At 50.7% G+C, this 15,356-nt stretch overlaps 2 protein-coding genes across 2 annotated transcripts in view; both read right to left on the reverse strand.

The window, feature by feature from the left end:
- The window catches only part of LOC141153895 (C4b-binding protein alpha chain-like), a 94,725-nt gene extending 87,713 nt beyond the window's left edge, over window positions 1-7,012 (reverse strand). Inside the window, exons 1-3 of the mRNA XM_073639187.1 lie at window positions 7,008-7,012; window positions 2,180-2,289; window positions 1,850-2,029 (exon numbers count right to left, since the gene is read on the reverse strand). Coding sequence (XP_073495288.1) covers window positions 1,850-2,029; window positions 2,180-2,289; window positions 7,008-7,012 — 295 coding nt within the window. The remainder of the gene's footprint in view (window positions 1-1,849; window positions 2,030-2,179; window positions 2,290-7,007) is intronic.
- A 143-nt stretch (window positions 7,013-7,155) lies between these two features.
- Window positions 7,156-15,356, reverse strand: part of LOC141153960 (complement factor H-related protein 1-like) — a 55,188-nt gene continuing 46,987 nt past the window's right edge. The window contains exons 3-4 of the mRNA XM_073639319.1: window positions 8,971-9,150; window positions 7,156-7,256 (exon numbers count right to left, since the gene is read on the reverse strand). Coding sequence (XP_073495420.1) covers window positions 7,156-7,256; window positions 8,971-9,150 — 281 coding nt within the window. The remainder of the gene's footprint in view (window positions 7,257-8,970; window positions 9,151-15,356) is intronic.

Genomic DNA, 15,356 nt, shown 5'->3' on the forward strand with positions numbered 1-15,356 from the left:
GGGATGGGTCCCAGGAGAACTACTCGAGCTATGGCGGTTACACCTCCACAGCGCTATGCACAAGACGACTTTGAGTGGGGAGGTGTGTCGAGGACGCCAACCTCTAGTGGGAGTGTGAACTGTGATAGCAGCAGGAGAGCATTAGGACCTTGTGACTTTTGCCTGGCTGAGCTCAGAGCAGGGGCAGAACAGGAAAACCTGTGTGTTCTGAGAGTGTCTGCTGTGTGAGAGGCTAGACAGGAAGTCTGTGAGAACTGAGATGCAACAAGACGCTGTCTCTACAAGCTTCCCTGTGGAGATTGTTAACCCCTGGCCCTGGTGAAGCTGTGTCCCTGCTTAAGAACAAGTGCTGAGTTGGGGAAAGCTGTGTGGCTCTGTGGAGTTTTGTGGATGTCCATGTTGAGTGGACTAGAGACTTTGTGCTGAAGGAGCCAAGTGTCGAGTGAGAAGGGAAAGAGACTGAGGAATCCATCACTGTGACGAAGCACGTGGTCGGTGGTCTGGAAAAGAGTGAGTGACTGCGAGAAGAGAGAAGGGGTCCGGTGCCATTCACATTGAGAGGATACTGACAAGCCTTGTGAAGAGATCTTCCCAGACCTTAACCTGAGGCTACAGGACTAAAGTCCCCGGCGTGTGGGCTCGGCATCGGCCGACAAGACAAGGAACCTTTGCTGTTTTTGTGAACGTTGCTTTTGTTTTGGCGCCAAAGTTTTCTGGGACTAGCTGCAGCCACCGCGATTCACAGGCCTGTGATAGATCACATCTGAGGTTAACGGTACCGTAAATTTAAGATACCCGGGTATCCTTAAAATAGGGGCATAAGAGCAATTGGTATAGTTTCATGCATTGTTATTGTTAATAGTGGTAGGATTGTATTCAGTGTGCCATCTCAGGGGGTCCCTATAGACCGCCCTCACTAGACTGACACTGTGTTTAGGTAAAATTGTTCCAGATCTTTAGAATAATTCACATAAGCTGGAAACCTTGAGATTGGCGCATTGATTTCAGCTTTTGCTGATTGTGTGTATTTAGTAGAGACAGTGTCCCAGGTAGAACCTGAGACTGATTCATGCAATACTGAATTTTAGTCTAATCCCTGTTTTAGTAAGGAAAGTGTTGTTTATTTCTATCTCTGTCTCAGTTTGTGACTCACTGGATCTCTCTCGGACCACCGGTCATTACACATTAAAAAAAAATAAACACTCCTACCCACCTCTCTTCTCTCCTCCAGCGCTGCATCCTGTCTGCCTGCACTGATCTCTCCATGTGAGCCGCGCATGACGTCACTGCCATGCGCGGCTCACACGGAGTGATCAGCTGCCGGAAGTCACTGCTCCCCACGCCGGGTCTGTGTGCGCGGGGAGCAGTGACTTCACTCTCCTTCATAGCCGGCACACAGTGTAGCCGCGCTGCGGCTCCTGCTGCTGACGGCTATCTCGTGTGCCCGCTCATTAAAGGGCATGAATATTCACCCCCTCCCCACACCCATGGGCATGGAGAGAGGTTGAATATTCATGCCCTTTAACAGCGGGCACAGGTGATTCCGGCAGCAGCAGGAGCCGCAGCGCGGCTACACTGTGTGCTGCTATTAAGGAGCATGAATATTCAGTGCTCCCCACGGGCGTGGGGAGCAGTGAATATTCATTTTCTTCAGCAGCGGGGACAGTGTAGGCTGCTGCTGCCTCCTGTGCCCCGCTCCTCCACCGATATCGCTCCCCCCACACCACACATAAATATACACCCCCCCAACATTCGAACTATAAGACACACCCCCATTTTCCTCCAAAATTTTGGAGGAAAAAAGTGCATCTTCTAGTCTGAAAAATACGGTATATCTTACACTACTCACCGATACACTGCAGGAATGGAGACCACTCATTGCCTTTCCGGGGAGTTGTACACTGGGTCCACGCGTATGATGATGACAGACGATATCCATCCTTACATCTCACTAATGCATTTTCACCCTGATCATAAAACTCCTTCTCTGCCGGGATCACCCTCTCCCCATCCGGACGCCGACACTGAGCTGCAATATAAGAAGTATAATCACTGGACGGAAGATGATGATTGTCCACAGGTCAAGGTCATTTATAATGATGACATATGTGAGGATGTATACGGGGTGGAGTCGTGGACACTTTGTATATACACTGGAGTTGTATCTTACACTACTCACCGATACACTGCAGGGATCGAGACCACTCATTGCCTGTCCGGGGATTTGTACACTGGGTCCACGCGTATGATGATGACAGACGATATTGTAGCACCCCGAGGACTCGGCTGCTACAGGGGTATTGCACCTCAAACCAGAGGTGTGGTATTCCACTCCCGGGTAAGGATGGAGTGTGGGACTGAGCTCAGACAGCTGCATGCACTACACTCATCCCATGTCCGGGGGACAGAACTACGGTACTCCCACCAGTTAGATGTGCAGGTACGACAGCGTCTGTACCTGGCTGGAGTGGGAGGGGGGGAGGAACATCCCAGTAGTGTAGGGGCAGATAGGGGAGGGACTCTGGGCATAGAGGTAGGAGCCCATTGGGTGCTAGTCACCTGGGCTCACACATAGAGGGAGTATATATGGTGGGCACCATCTTAGGACAGGGTCAGTCAGTCTGAGGAGAAGCAGAGCAGAGGAGCTCAGCCAGGAGGGCTGACAGGGAGCTGTGGCTCCGGCTGGGCCCAGCTCCAGGGCCAGGCCTGTAGTGGAGAAGAGGAGGAAGAGAGGCCCAGAGACGCAGGACAAGAGGGAACCCTGAGATCCCAGAATTAAGCCAAAAGGGTGAAGGGTTGGCGGAAACGGGTACCGGGACCCAAACTGGTGGAGGCTAATGATCCTCAGCCAGGAACCGGAGGTCGTGGTCAAGCTTTGCCACGACCCTCACCACATCCACCAGAAAGGCACACCACGAATAGGGTCAGGAAAGCCAGAGAAGGTTTTACCACCAAGAGGCCCGAGGGAGCCGGACAAAGGTGGATCCCTGGTGGGAACGGCCAGCAGAGAGAGAGAGAGGAGGGAGCTCAGGACCACGCTCCGGAACTGCCTGGGGGTTAGCCGAGTCCCGCACCTGGTGAACGCAGTACGGCTCGGGTGGTCACTCCCGGCCGAAGTGACTAAAGCAACATCTGTGAGTAAACACCCTGAAACTGCATCATACGTTTCTGAGTCTCCTTGCTGCACTATCACTACCTCCATCATCCACATCTGCTGCCCTGAGGCCATACCCCTCCCGGTGGGGGTTATACCATCTACGCTGCACAATAATATCACCGGCCTCAGCGGACTGTCCTGCAGCGGCAGCCCCATAGCTGCATTCAACGGGTGGCGTAGTCGTACAACATCTACTGTTAAATATACTGCCGTCCAGTTTGACTCCCTGGGCACGGACCGGGTCACCGCCACGAGACTACTACCCCCATCTGATCCGGCTCCGGGTAAGCCCCGTGCGCGCGATGCCGCACGACACAGCAGGCCCAGGGGCGCGTCAACTTTGGCGTAGTCGGCAGGATTACGTGCCCGCCACCACCGGGTACTTCGTGCCTGAAGAAAAGTTCACAGTTACCGTAAGAAGAAGTCTCCCGCCAATTCCAGAGGGTCCCCGCTATCGGACGCCATCTCGGATCGTTTCCCGCCGTTTGCCCGCCGTCTGCAGCCTTTTCCCGCCATCCACGGAGTTTCCCGCCATAAGGAGACGATTCCCGCCATCTGAGACGATTTCCCGCCCTGGCAGAGCGGACTCCATTATGGGCGTGCCAGAGGGTGGCAAGAGGCCACCTCCCATCGTGGGCCAGGTCCAGGAATGGCGCCAAAAGCGGAAACCGCACCCACCAGCAGAGACTGCAATGATAGAAATGTCCATCAGCGTGGGGGGTCTGCCCCTGGAACTGACAATCACCAAGTTGCCCCGGGACCGCCCTCAGTATGGGCGGATCAAGAACAAAAGAGAGAGGATGGGTGCAGCCTGGAGGAGTCTGGAGAGATCGCACCCGGAGATGGAGGGAGAGTCAGGCAGCACCGACCCTCTGGTCAGGAGCCTGTTGCAGGCCGCCACCCCAGAAGGCCTGGTGGAGATCCTGGCACAGCTCCCTAAAGATCGGGAGCATGCACAGACCGCGCTGGAGGGCTTGGCTCGGAGGATGGCCCGAGTGCAGCGGGAAGTACTGGCCAAGTGGAGCAGAGAAATGGCCCTGCAGGCTGGAACCCGCCAGCAAAGGACACCACCCGCAACGAGGAGCACGCCTGCCCCTGAAGAGGATGCAGAAGGGACGGAGGCCGGAGACGACGCCGTGGAAGGAGCTGAGGAGGAAGCAGGTAAAGGGGACATTACTACCCCAAGCCCAGAAGCCGTAAGCCTGCCTCAGCTCCCCGTCGCAGAGCCCGAAGTCCCACTGATCGATCCCGTTGCTGCATCGCCACCGCTCCAAACTAGGCCTCAAGCGGCAGGAGCCGCGGCCACGCCCCCGGTGACGTCACGCGCCTCAATCCAGAGCGCGGCCAAGCAGGAACCGCCACCGGCCTGGTCGCAAGGTCGGGTACCCCCGGGCGCCGCCGTCTCCACAGTGCCCTTCACCTTTAGGGTGCCACCGGCCTGGTCGCAAGGCCTGGTGAATCCGGGCGCCGTTGTCCCCATCGCGCCCTCAACCTCCACCGTGCTACCCTTGGGTGAAGACCTGTTCGCCCAACATACTTGCCCGGATGGGCAGCCCTTTGAGTGGCCACCGGAGTACCTCAATCCCCGACTCCGGAAGGAAAGACCCCTATGTGAGCCCCTGATCCCGGCTCCGGCGCCCGCCAAGATCACCCCACTCCCGTTAGAGGAGGCGCAGTTCGCATGGGACCCCACCGGTGAAAACCTCATGGGGTTCACCCAGGAGACCCGGGCGGCCGCAGCCCAGCGTGCGGAGTGCTGCCGACAACAACTGGAAGTCTTCAACCGTGAACGGCGAGAGAGGCGGGTCCGCGAGGAGCGGCTGCAGGTCCAGAGTGCGGAGCAGAAAAGCCGGACCCGGCGAAACCCCCGTGCAGCTCACGGTCCCCGCGCCACCGGGACTGTAATCAAGTTCCAACTGGAGCACGGCTGGGGTTTTATTAGGGATCACAAAACCCCCGGCGACGTCTTTGTTACCCGCAGGGATGTCGAGAGCCATCTGCCGGAGGGACACCGCGGATGTGACCTTTACCTGGGTGATGAGGTCACCTTCACCCGGCATCAGTGTGCCAAAGGACCGTACGCCCTTCATGTGCACCGGTTGATGGAGGAAGAGCTGCGGTATGAGGGAGATCAAGAGGACCCGGACGGGTTTGAAGACTACCCTCAGGAAGGAGCAGGAGGGCATCGTTATCACTGAACGGTAAAGAGAACTGTATAAAGTTACCCGTCGGGGTACAAGAACTGTTGTAAATGAAGAGTGTGGTCCCCCGTTGGGACTAGTGTGAACTGTTTGTCTGTGTGTCCCTATCCCTTACCAGGCTGAGGACTGTGAGCAGCCATTCCTATCCCTAATCAGGCTGAGGACTGTGAGCAGCCATTCCCCTATTCCCACTGACCGAGGACTGAGAGCGGTCGTTCCTTCCCTTTTCCTGGCCGAGGACTGAGAGTGGCCATACCCTTGTAAATAGTTGCGCTTCCTAAGGCGCCCCCTACCGGTTTTATAGGAGGATTGCCGTTTTCTTCCAGTGACTGTGGCACTTTACCTGGTCACAAGTGCACGGTGGCCAGAGGATTAAGAACATTTTATAGGAAAGAGTTTTATATCAAAAAGTTTTATAATATAAGAAGTTACCCGTAATGTTGTATTTGCTGATAATGTTTATAGTGTTTTATATGTTCGTGTATGTTTTAAAAAAAAAAAAATTGTATGTCTTGGTATGTTTTGCTCTTTTACAGCCCGAGGACGTGCTGTGATTTACCAGGGGGGAATGTAGCACCCCGAGGACTCGACTGCTACAGGGGTATTGCACCTCAAACCAGAGGTGTGGTATTCCACTCCCGGGTAAGGATGGAGTGTGGGACTGAGCTCAGACAGCTGCATGCACTACACTCATCCCATGTCCGGGGGACAGAACTACGGTACTCCCACCAGTTAGATGTGCAGGTACGACAGCGTCTGTCCCTGGCTGGAGTGGGAGGGGGGAAGGAACATCCCAGTAGTGTAGGGGCAGATAGGGGAGGGACTCTGGGCATAGAGGTAGGAGCCCATTGGGTGCTAGTCACCTGGGCTCACACATAGAGGGAGTATATATGGTGGGCACCATCTTAGGACAGGGTCAGTCAGTCTGAGGAGAAGCAGAGCAGAGGAGCTCAGCCAGGAGGGCTGACAGGGAGCTGTGGCTCCGGCTGGGCCCAGCTCCAGGGCCAGGCCTGTAGTGGAGAAGAGGAGGAAGAGAGGCCCAGAAACGCAGGACAAGAGGGAACCCTGAGATCCCAGAATTAAGCCAAAAGGGTGAAGGGTTGGCGGAAACGGGTACCGGGACCCAAACTGGTGGAGGCTAATGATCCTCAGCCAGGAACCGGAGGTCGTGGTCAAGCTTTGCCACGACCCTCACCACATCCACCAGAAAGGCACACCATGAATAGGGTCAGGAAAGCCAGAGAAGGTTTTACCACCAAGAGGCCCGAGGGAGCCGGACAAAGGTGGATCCCTGGTGGGAACGGCCAGCAGAGAGAGAGAGAGAGAAGGGAGCTCAGGACCACGCTCCGGAACTGCCTGGGGGTTAGCCGAGTCCCGCACCTGGTGAACGCAGTACGGCTCGGGTGGTCACTCCCGGCCGAAGTGACTAAAGCAACATCTGTGAGTAAACACCCTGAAACTGCATCATACGTTTCTGAGTCTCCTTGCTGCACTATCACTACCTCCATCATCCACATCTGCTGCCCTGAGGCCATACCCCTCCCGTTGGGGGTTATACCATCTACGCTGCACAATAATACCACCGGCCTCAGCGGACTGTCCTGCAGCGGCAGCCCCATAGCTGCATTCAACGGGTGGCGTAGTCGTACAACATCTACTGTTAAATATACTGCCGTCCAGTTTGACTCCCTGGGCACGGACCGGGTCACCGCCACGAGACTACTACCCCCATCTGATCCGGCTCCGGGTAAGCCCCGTGCGCGCGATGCCGCACGACACAGCAGGCCCAGGGGCGCGTCAATATCCATCCTTACATCTCACTTCTACATTTTCACCCTGATCATAAAACTCCTTCTCTGCCGGGATCACCCCCTCCCCATCCGGACGCCGACACTGAGCTGCAATATAAGAAGTATAATCACTGGATGGAAGATGATGATTGTCCACAGGTCGAGGTAATTTATTATGATGATATACAGTGGGGAAAATAAGTATTTGATTCTCTGCCGATTTTACAAGTTTTCCCACCTACAAAGAATGGAGAGGTCTGTAATTTTTATCGTAGGTCACTTCACCTGTGAGAGACAGAATCTAAAAAGAAAATCCAGAAAATCCCACTGTATGATTGTTACACAATTAATTTGCATTTTATTGCATGAAATAAGTATTTGATACAATAGAAAAACAGAACTTAATATTTGGTGCAGAAACCTTTGTTAAAATTACAGAGGTCAGACGTTTCCTGGAGTTTTTGACCAGGTTTGCGCACACTGCAGCAGGGATTTTGGCCCCCTCCTCCATACAGATTTTCTCCAGATCTTTCAGGTTTTGGGGCTTTCGCTGGGCAACATTGAGTTTCATCTCCCTCCAAAGATTTCCTATTGGGTTCAGGTCTGGAGACTGGCTAGGCCACTCCAGGAACTTGAAATGCTTCTTATGGAGCCACTCCTTAGTTGCCCTGACTGTGTTTCTGGTCATTATAATGGCGGAAGACCCTGCCACGATCCATGTTCAATGCTCTTATTGAGGGAAGGAGGTTGTTGGCCAAAATCTTGATATACATGACCCCATCCATCCTCCGTTCAATACGGTGCAGAAAACCACCCCAAAGTATGATGTTTTTCCCACCATGCTTCATGGTTGGGATGGTGTTCTTGGGGTTGTACTCATCCTTCTTCCTCCTAACATGGCGAATGGAGTTTATATCAAAAAGTTCTATTTTGGTCTCATCTGATCACATAACCATCTCCCACGCTAGATCATCTAGATGGTCATTGGCGAACTTCAAACGGGTCTGGACATGTGCTGGAGAAGGTGGGGGTACCTTGTGTGCCCTGCAGGATTTTAATCCATGATGGTGTAGTGTCTAACTAATGGTAATGTTTGAGACTGTGGTCCCAGCTCTCTTCAGGCCATTGACCAGGTCCTCCCTTGTAGTTTTGGGCTGATTCCTGACATTTCTCAGAATCCGTCTTACCCCACGAGGCGAGATCCTGCATGGAGCCCCAGACTGAGGAAGATTGACAGTCATCTTGTGTTTCCTCAATTTTCTAATAATTGTGCTAACACTTGTTGCCTTCTCACCAAGCTGCTGCCTATTGTCCTGTAGCCCATCCCAGCCTTGTGCAGGTCCATAATTTTTTGCCTGGTGTCTTTAGACAGCTCTTTGGTCTTGGCCATGGTGGAGAGGTTGGAGTGTGATTGAGTGTGTGGACAGGTGTATTTTATACAGGTAATGAGTTCAAACAGGTGCAATTAATACAGGTAATGAGTGCAGAGTAGGAGGGCTTCTTAAGGAAAAACTAACAGGTCTGTGAGATCCAGAATTCTTGCTGGTTGGTAGGTGATAAGAGACTTTTTTCATGTAATAAAATGCAAATTAATTATGTAACAATCATACAATGTGATTTTCTCATTATTATTTTTAGATTCTGTGTCTCACAGGTGAAGTGACCTACGATAAAAATTACAGACCTCTCCATTCTGTGTAGGTGGGAAAACTGCAAAATTGTGTATCAAATACTTATTTTCCCCACTGTATGTAATGATGTATACGGGTGGTTGGGGCAGATACTTTGTATATACATTGGAGTTATTTCTTACACTACTCACCGATACACTGCGGGGAACGATCCCACTCATTATATGTCCGGGGATTTATACACTGGGTCCACGTGTCTGCTGATAACAGACGATATCCATCCTTACATCTCACTTCTACATTTTCACCCTGATCATAAAATTCCTTCTCTCCTGGGATCACCCCCTCACCATCCGGACGCCGACACTGAGCTGTAATATAAGAAGTAATCACTGGATGGAGGATGATGATTGTTCACCTCCTCATGTGCTGACATTATCACATCATGACTTAGTCAATGAAGGAGACTCCAAAGTTCTTGGGTCCCAGAAGAAGTCAGATGGCCCCAGTGAAGATCACGTCGGTGACTGGAAAGTAGAGGATGGGGAGGCCCCCTACAGGGGTGGACATATTATTGGTGAAACATCCTAGCTGACCCCGCCCACACCACAGCTAATCCCACCCACATCACAGCTACCCCACCCACACCACAGCTGACTTCACCCACACCACGGCTGACCCAGCCCAAACCACAGCTACCCCTGCCCATGTGGCGCCCAGCTGAGCTTGGTACCACAGATCCTAGAGAGGTGCATGAACGGATTCCTCCACAAGAGGCCCTCATAAACATTCACACACCTCCACCTTTCACCTCAGACCACCAGAGGGAGCCCGTTAGGGATATAAGTAGGGAAGGTGGAGCTAGGCAGTTAGTTAGACTGGAGCCCACAGAGAGTGAGGAGTTGAGTGTGCAGAGCATCACACAAGTTGCTGTCGAGGCAGTCTAGGCCTCCAGCAGTCCTGAAGCCCAGTCCAGACTCACCTAGCTCAGGTTAGTGAGCCCAAGGCGTGCCGATGCCATAAGAGCGGTGAAGCGCGGCAAGCTGCCTTTAGTGTGTGTAGCCTAGTGAGGGCCCGAGCATGGCCGAAGGCGAGTGGAAAAGTGAGTAACATAGGGGGCAGAGGAGCTTAACCAGCTCACCCCGAACCATATACCGGACACCGGGTCCGCATCTGCAAGGATTCTCTATATCCAGCAGAGACAACCGGAACCCCTGGAGAACTACATGTCCCAGGATCACCCAAGAGCTGATACATAACAGAGCCAGGAGACACACAGGCCCCATAAGATGGGAGCGTGTATTCCAAGAAAAGGCCCTACCACAAAGTCAGTCAGTGCAGGACAGAGACAAAGTTAGGCCTAGCTCCAGGCAGGTCAGAAACTTACTACGCAAAGGCAAGAAACAGGAGGCCCTACACCCGCTCATTGGGGAGGATCCTGATATGCACCCTTCACCCTACAGTACTCCGGAATGTGCCTGAATTTCCATCAGTAAAAGGTACTGAAGTGAACTGTGTGTTTGCCTATCTTCCGTAGACCCAACTGGGTCTCGCCTGTCCTGCATCCCCCCTTCATACGCTGCCCTGAGGCCTAGCTCCACCTGTGGGGAGCTATACCATCGAGCTGCCTTATCACCGGCCTCAGCGGGCTGCCGCAGTGCTGGTGACTCTCACCAGATACCACAGGTGGCGTCACGAACTTCCATATAATTTTCCCCTTTTTAAAGAGTGACCCCAGGGTACGGGCCCGGGAGCCGACCACAGCGACATCCCCAAGGCCAGGCAAAGGCCCAGGTACCGAGTCGTCCCCATCCCCTGGGCGCGTCACCCACATCACGGCTTACCCCGCCCACACCACAGCTTACTTCACCCACACTATGGATGACCCCCCCCCAAAGCACAGCTAATCCCACCCACACCACAGCTACCCCTGCCCACACCACGGCTGACCCCACCCACACCACAGCTTACTTCACCCATACCATAGCTAATCCCACCCACACCACAGCTGACCTCCACCCACACCACAGCTGACCCCCACCCACACCACAGCTGATCCCCACCCACACCACAGTTGACCCTCACCCACACCACAGCTGATCCCCACCCACACCACAGCTGACCCCCACCCACACCACAGCTGACCCCGCCCACATCACAGCTGTCTTTGCCTACATCACAGCTGACCCTGCCCACACCAGGCTCTCTGTGTACAAAAGCCATTGGCAGTGAGCTGCTTATCACAGGAGGGGGCGCTGATGGAATCGTGTAGTCTGGCAATGTTAATCTCTTAGTGATAAATATTTCACAGTTTATAAACAACAGCACAGACAAGTGACACATCCCTGAATTCTCTGTCTCTGCCTCTAACATGTTTGGAAAATGTTCTCCAATCTCAAAGTCGGTAGGAACATTGCACATTCACATTCATGTTCGGATTCCTGAGCATTTTCCTCAAAATAGACAAAATTCAGCCAAAGTTTGGTAAATGATCGAGTTTCCACTAAGGAGGTATTTGACTAGGATAGTGGTGCTGTATGATGAATGGGGGGGGAGGCGTGTTTTATCACTGAACCCACGCCAGGGAATCAGGGCTACAGCTTGCACTGTTCGCCTGCACTGGGTGCTTAAAGAAGCTCCAAGTAAAAAAAAAGTTAAAACTTATAAATAAATATTCAAACAAAAATAAAAAACACATTATATTCGCCTACGCCTAGTCCCCAATGCCCTTGTCCCCTGTAAAAAATAAAAAAACATAATACTCACCTTAACGTCTAATCCCTGATGCCCATGTCACCTGTAAAAAAATCAAAAATAAAAAACAACAATCTCAAGGAGGATCACAAGGAAATGGACAGCATGTGACTAAAATATGAGTGTCTGAGCAAAGGGTCTGAATACTTATGACCATGTGATATTTCAGTTTTTCTTTTTTAATAAGTTTGCAAAAATTCCTACATTTGTTTTTTTTTCCTTTAAGATGGGGCGCAGAGTGTACTTTAATGAGAAAAAAAATGAACTTTTTAGAATTTACCAAATGGCTGCAATGAAAAAAAGAGTGAAAAATGTAAAGGAGTCTGAATACTTTCAGTACCCACTGTGTGTGGTTGTATTTGGAGTGGATACATGTCTTGACACTTGGATGTCAGCATTGATCTAATCAGTATTTATATAGTCATTCATTTTGCACTTTAACAGCAATTTTTATGCAATACAGATATGAATTTTCCTATAGACTTTTTCCGCTTCATTTTTGTTTGAAGTAATTTCAGTATTGTACCAGTAGATGGAGGTATTGTACCATTTATATGCATTCCATTTATTCTTCTATTCATTGATATATCTTTCCCCATGTGGGTCCCTGACATTTTACAGATTTCTTTTTGTACATGAAATCGATTTTATTATAAATAAGTATTAGTGTTTAGCGAGCATGCTGGAGACTGCTCGGTACTCGCCCGAGCATCACAGTACTCACGATGATGAGCGAGCGCCGAGCATTTCCGGGTTACTCGGGCGGGAGCTCGGGTCCCCTCCCTACATGTTTGCCGCTCTTTACAGAGCCAATGAACATGCAGGGATTGCCAGCCAGTCACTAATGCCGCAGCCATGTTGGTTGTGGGCATTACATTGATTGGCTGGCCGCACAGCGTCACCTCGAGTATTTAAAACCGGGCGCCGCCATCTTGGACACAGTCGCTCCGGATCAGACAGTGTAGGGACAGCGCTGCTGAGATAGGGAGAGATATATAGTGCGAAATAGTTAGTGTAGGGTCTGTAAAGGCTGCCAGATCAAACGAACAGTCCTTCTCAGGACTAATATCCATCCCAGAGATCAGGCAGGCAGGCTGTATAGGAGACGCAGTGGTTATACCAGCAAACGCTGCATTACAGTCCTGTGTGCTGCTCCTGCTGGTCAAATTGCTGGACTTAGCCCCAGGTCTCAGGGGCCAGGAAAAATCCTTTTTTTTTTCATCTAAATCCTGTAATTTTTTTCTCCCTCAGTCAGACTGTACAAATACCCGTCTTATTAACCTTTTGGTATCCCCCCTCCCCCCCCCAAAAAAAATAAAAAATTGAGTGTGTCTGTGTCTGTTCAGACACCAATATATCTGTTTAAAAGAGTCTGGTGTAGGCCAGAGAAATAGAACTGTGGTTTTCCTCTTCCATGGTTCTAATCTACTCTTTATTACCCTTTTTCCATTGATAGTGCGAGTGTAAGCTATTTTACTTCATTTACAATGGGCAAGCCGCGTGGCAAGGGACGTGGAAGTGGACGTTCTGGTGATGGTTCGTGCAGAGGACGGGGTCGTGGCCAAGGTGAAAATGTGCCACAACCAATAGCCACATCTTCTCGCTCCCACTTCTTGACCGAATTACTAGGGAAGCACAGAACAACACCAGTATTGCGAACTGATCAGTGTGAACAGGTTATTAATTGGATAGCAGATAATACTTAGTTACCTGGGCACCACCAGCTCCGGTCTCTCTTCCACACGGTCAAGTTTTAGTAACCGTGATTCTCGACCGCATACTCCTCCTCACTAGAGATGAGCATTGTTCTACTCGAACTGTTCGCCAATCTCAAATTCGAGCTGTTTTGGGCGGTGTTCGAGCCGTTCGGCGAACACGAACGATTTGAGAAAAATTCGGCTGTTCGAGGTTATGTTCGATAACTGTTCGTGCACCAAAATCATAACTGGATTTTTTCTCAGTAATGATGAAAATTAATGTTAATACGCAGTTTGAGTGTACAGTGGGGTGGGGGGAGGGGCAGGGGATGGATCTCTGCAGGAACAATGAAGATCTCCATTTTTTTTTCTCTTTCCCGCATTTACAGTGGGGAGGTGCAATCTGTCAGCCTATCAGCAGCGCACACACGGAGCGAAGTGCTTTTTTTCACACAAGCAAGGGCATGTGTCATTGGCAGTGTATGTCACATGTCCTTGCCCTATAAGACCCAGCCATTTTCCCCGTCGCCACCATTTTCTCACTGCTGCAGCTGCGTGTTAGACGGCACCGCTGTTGCTGTGTGCGCTATACCTTGTTAATTTCAAGCCAATTTTCGCACAAATATACAGATAGCTTGGGAGTAGGGAATAGTTGTGATTGCAGTCCTTTTAAGGACTAGGTTACAGCATTTCCTACGACTTTTATCAGGCAGGTCTGTGCTCTTAAATAGATAGGTTGTGGGAGTAAAGACTAATTGTAATTGCAGTCCTTTTCAGGACTAGGTTACATCAGTTCCTATCAGTTTTTGCCAGGCAGGTCTGTGCCAGTGCTGTGCAAGTTTTTTTCACAGCATTTGGCTGAATCTAGCAAAGCTAATCCTTTTTGGCCTATTGCAGAGTGTGTTAGTCAGTGGAGTAGCCTATCTGTGTTGCAAGATATACCACCTGTGTATAGAATAATAATTTTTTTACTGCACCTAGTGAAGTAAAATCTTTTGGGCATAGCATCATTCTATTAGTCCATCTATACTGACCTCCATCAGGTTGCAAACTGAATATAATTTTTATCTGCATCTAGCTCTGAAAAAATATTTGGGCTTCTAGCGGTGTGTGGGACTCATTGTATTAGGCCATCTAGACCAAGCTCCATCAGCTTTGAAATTAATAATAATTTTTAGCTGCATCTAGCCCTGAAAATAATTTTTCCCAATAGTGGTAGCAATAGAAATATGGGGCGCGCGCCTGGCTAACAAAAATATACGCTTCATAACATAAAACACCAGCCTAGCGCACTGCATTAATAAGATGGCATCATCATCTCTCCCAGTGCTAGGCCTACTACGCAGGCTAGCATTCCTGTGCCTAAAACACAATGTATGGGTCCACGCTAGCCACTATGCTGAGGGGTATAAAGCTGCTGCTAACGCTTTATCACAATTCAATTGGCAGATTTTCACAGAGCTCTTCCACAACGCCCACCCATCGGGCAACAGTTGCCCACCCTCCCTATGGGATCTAGTGGCGAATAGTTGATGCCATTAATCAGAGCGTCAGTTGCCCTGTCGACATGGCAAGCATACGGTAAGGCATGGGAAGATTGGACACGACTAGTAGCAGGCAGACGGGTTGACCAATGTGAACAAGCCAGATCACAAGTCACCATAGAATTTCTCCACCAGCTAATGATGAGGGGCATATCAGGGGCGTCAGCGCAGCGGTGTCTGACCGGAGTAGCATTTCACTTCCAACTACTGAATTGGGGAGATGTGACAAAGATTCATCATCAGACAATCCATAAAAGGGTGGAAAAGGGGTCAGCCAAGTCAGGAATGTAGACGTCCCGTCCCGTGTCACTAAAACTGATTTCTCACATCTTATCCCTAACACCATTAACATGACACTCACAATTTGAAGCAACACTAATGTCTACTGCATTTGTGATCGCCTTCTTGGGGGCGCTATGTATAAGTGAATTAGTCCCTCAATCCAAAATTACCACCAGTGGAGGCTTATTACACCAGGACGTAGTCATAGCCAATAATGCAATACGTCTACGCATACACCAATCGAAAACGGTTCCAGCGCGCAGGGGTACTTGGGTACTTCTACAACCCACAAACGGTACA

Source organism: Phyllobates terribilis, unplaced genomic scaffold (genome assembly GCF_046119375.1).
Source record: "Phyllobates terribilis strain yellow unplaced genomic scaffold, ASM4611937v1 Scaffold_1__5_contigs__length_1240528914, whole genome shotgun sequence".
Taxonomy (NCBI): Eukaryota; Metazoa; Chordata; class Amphibia; order Anura; family Dendrobatidae; genus Phyllobates; species Phyllobates terribilis.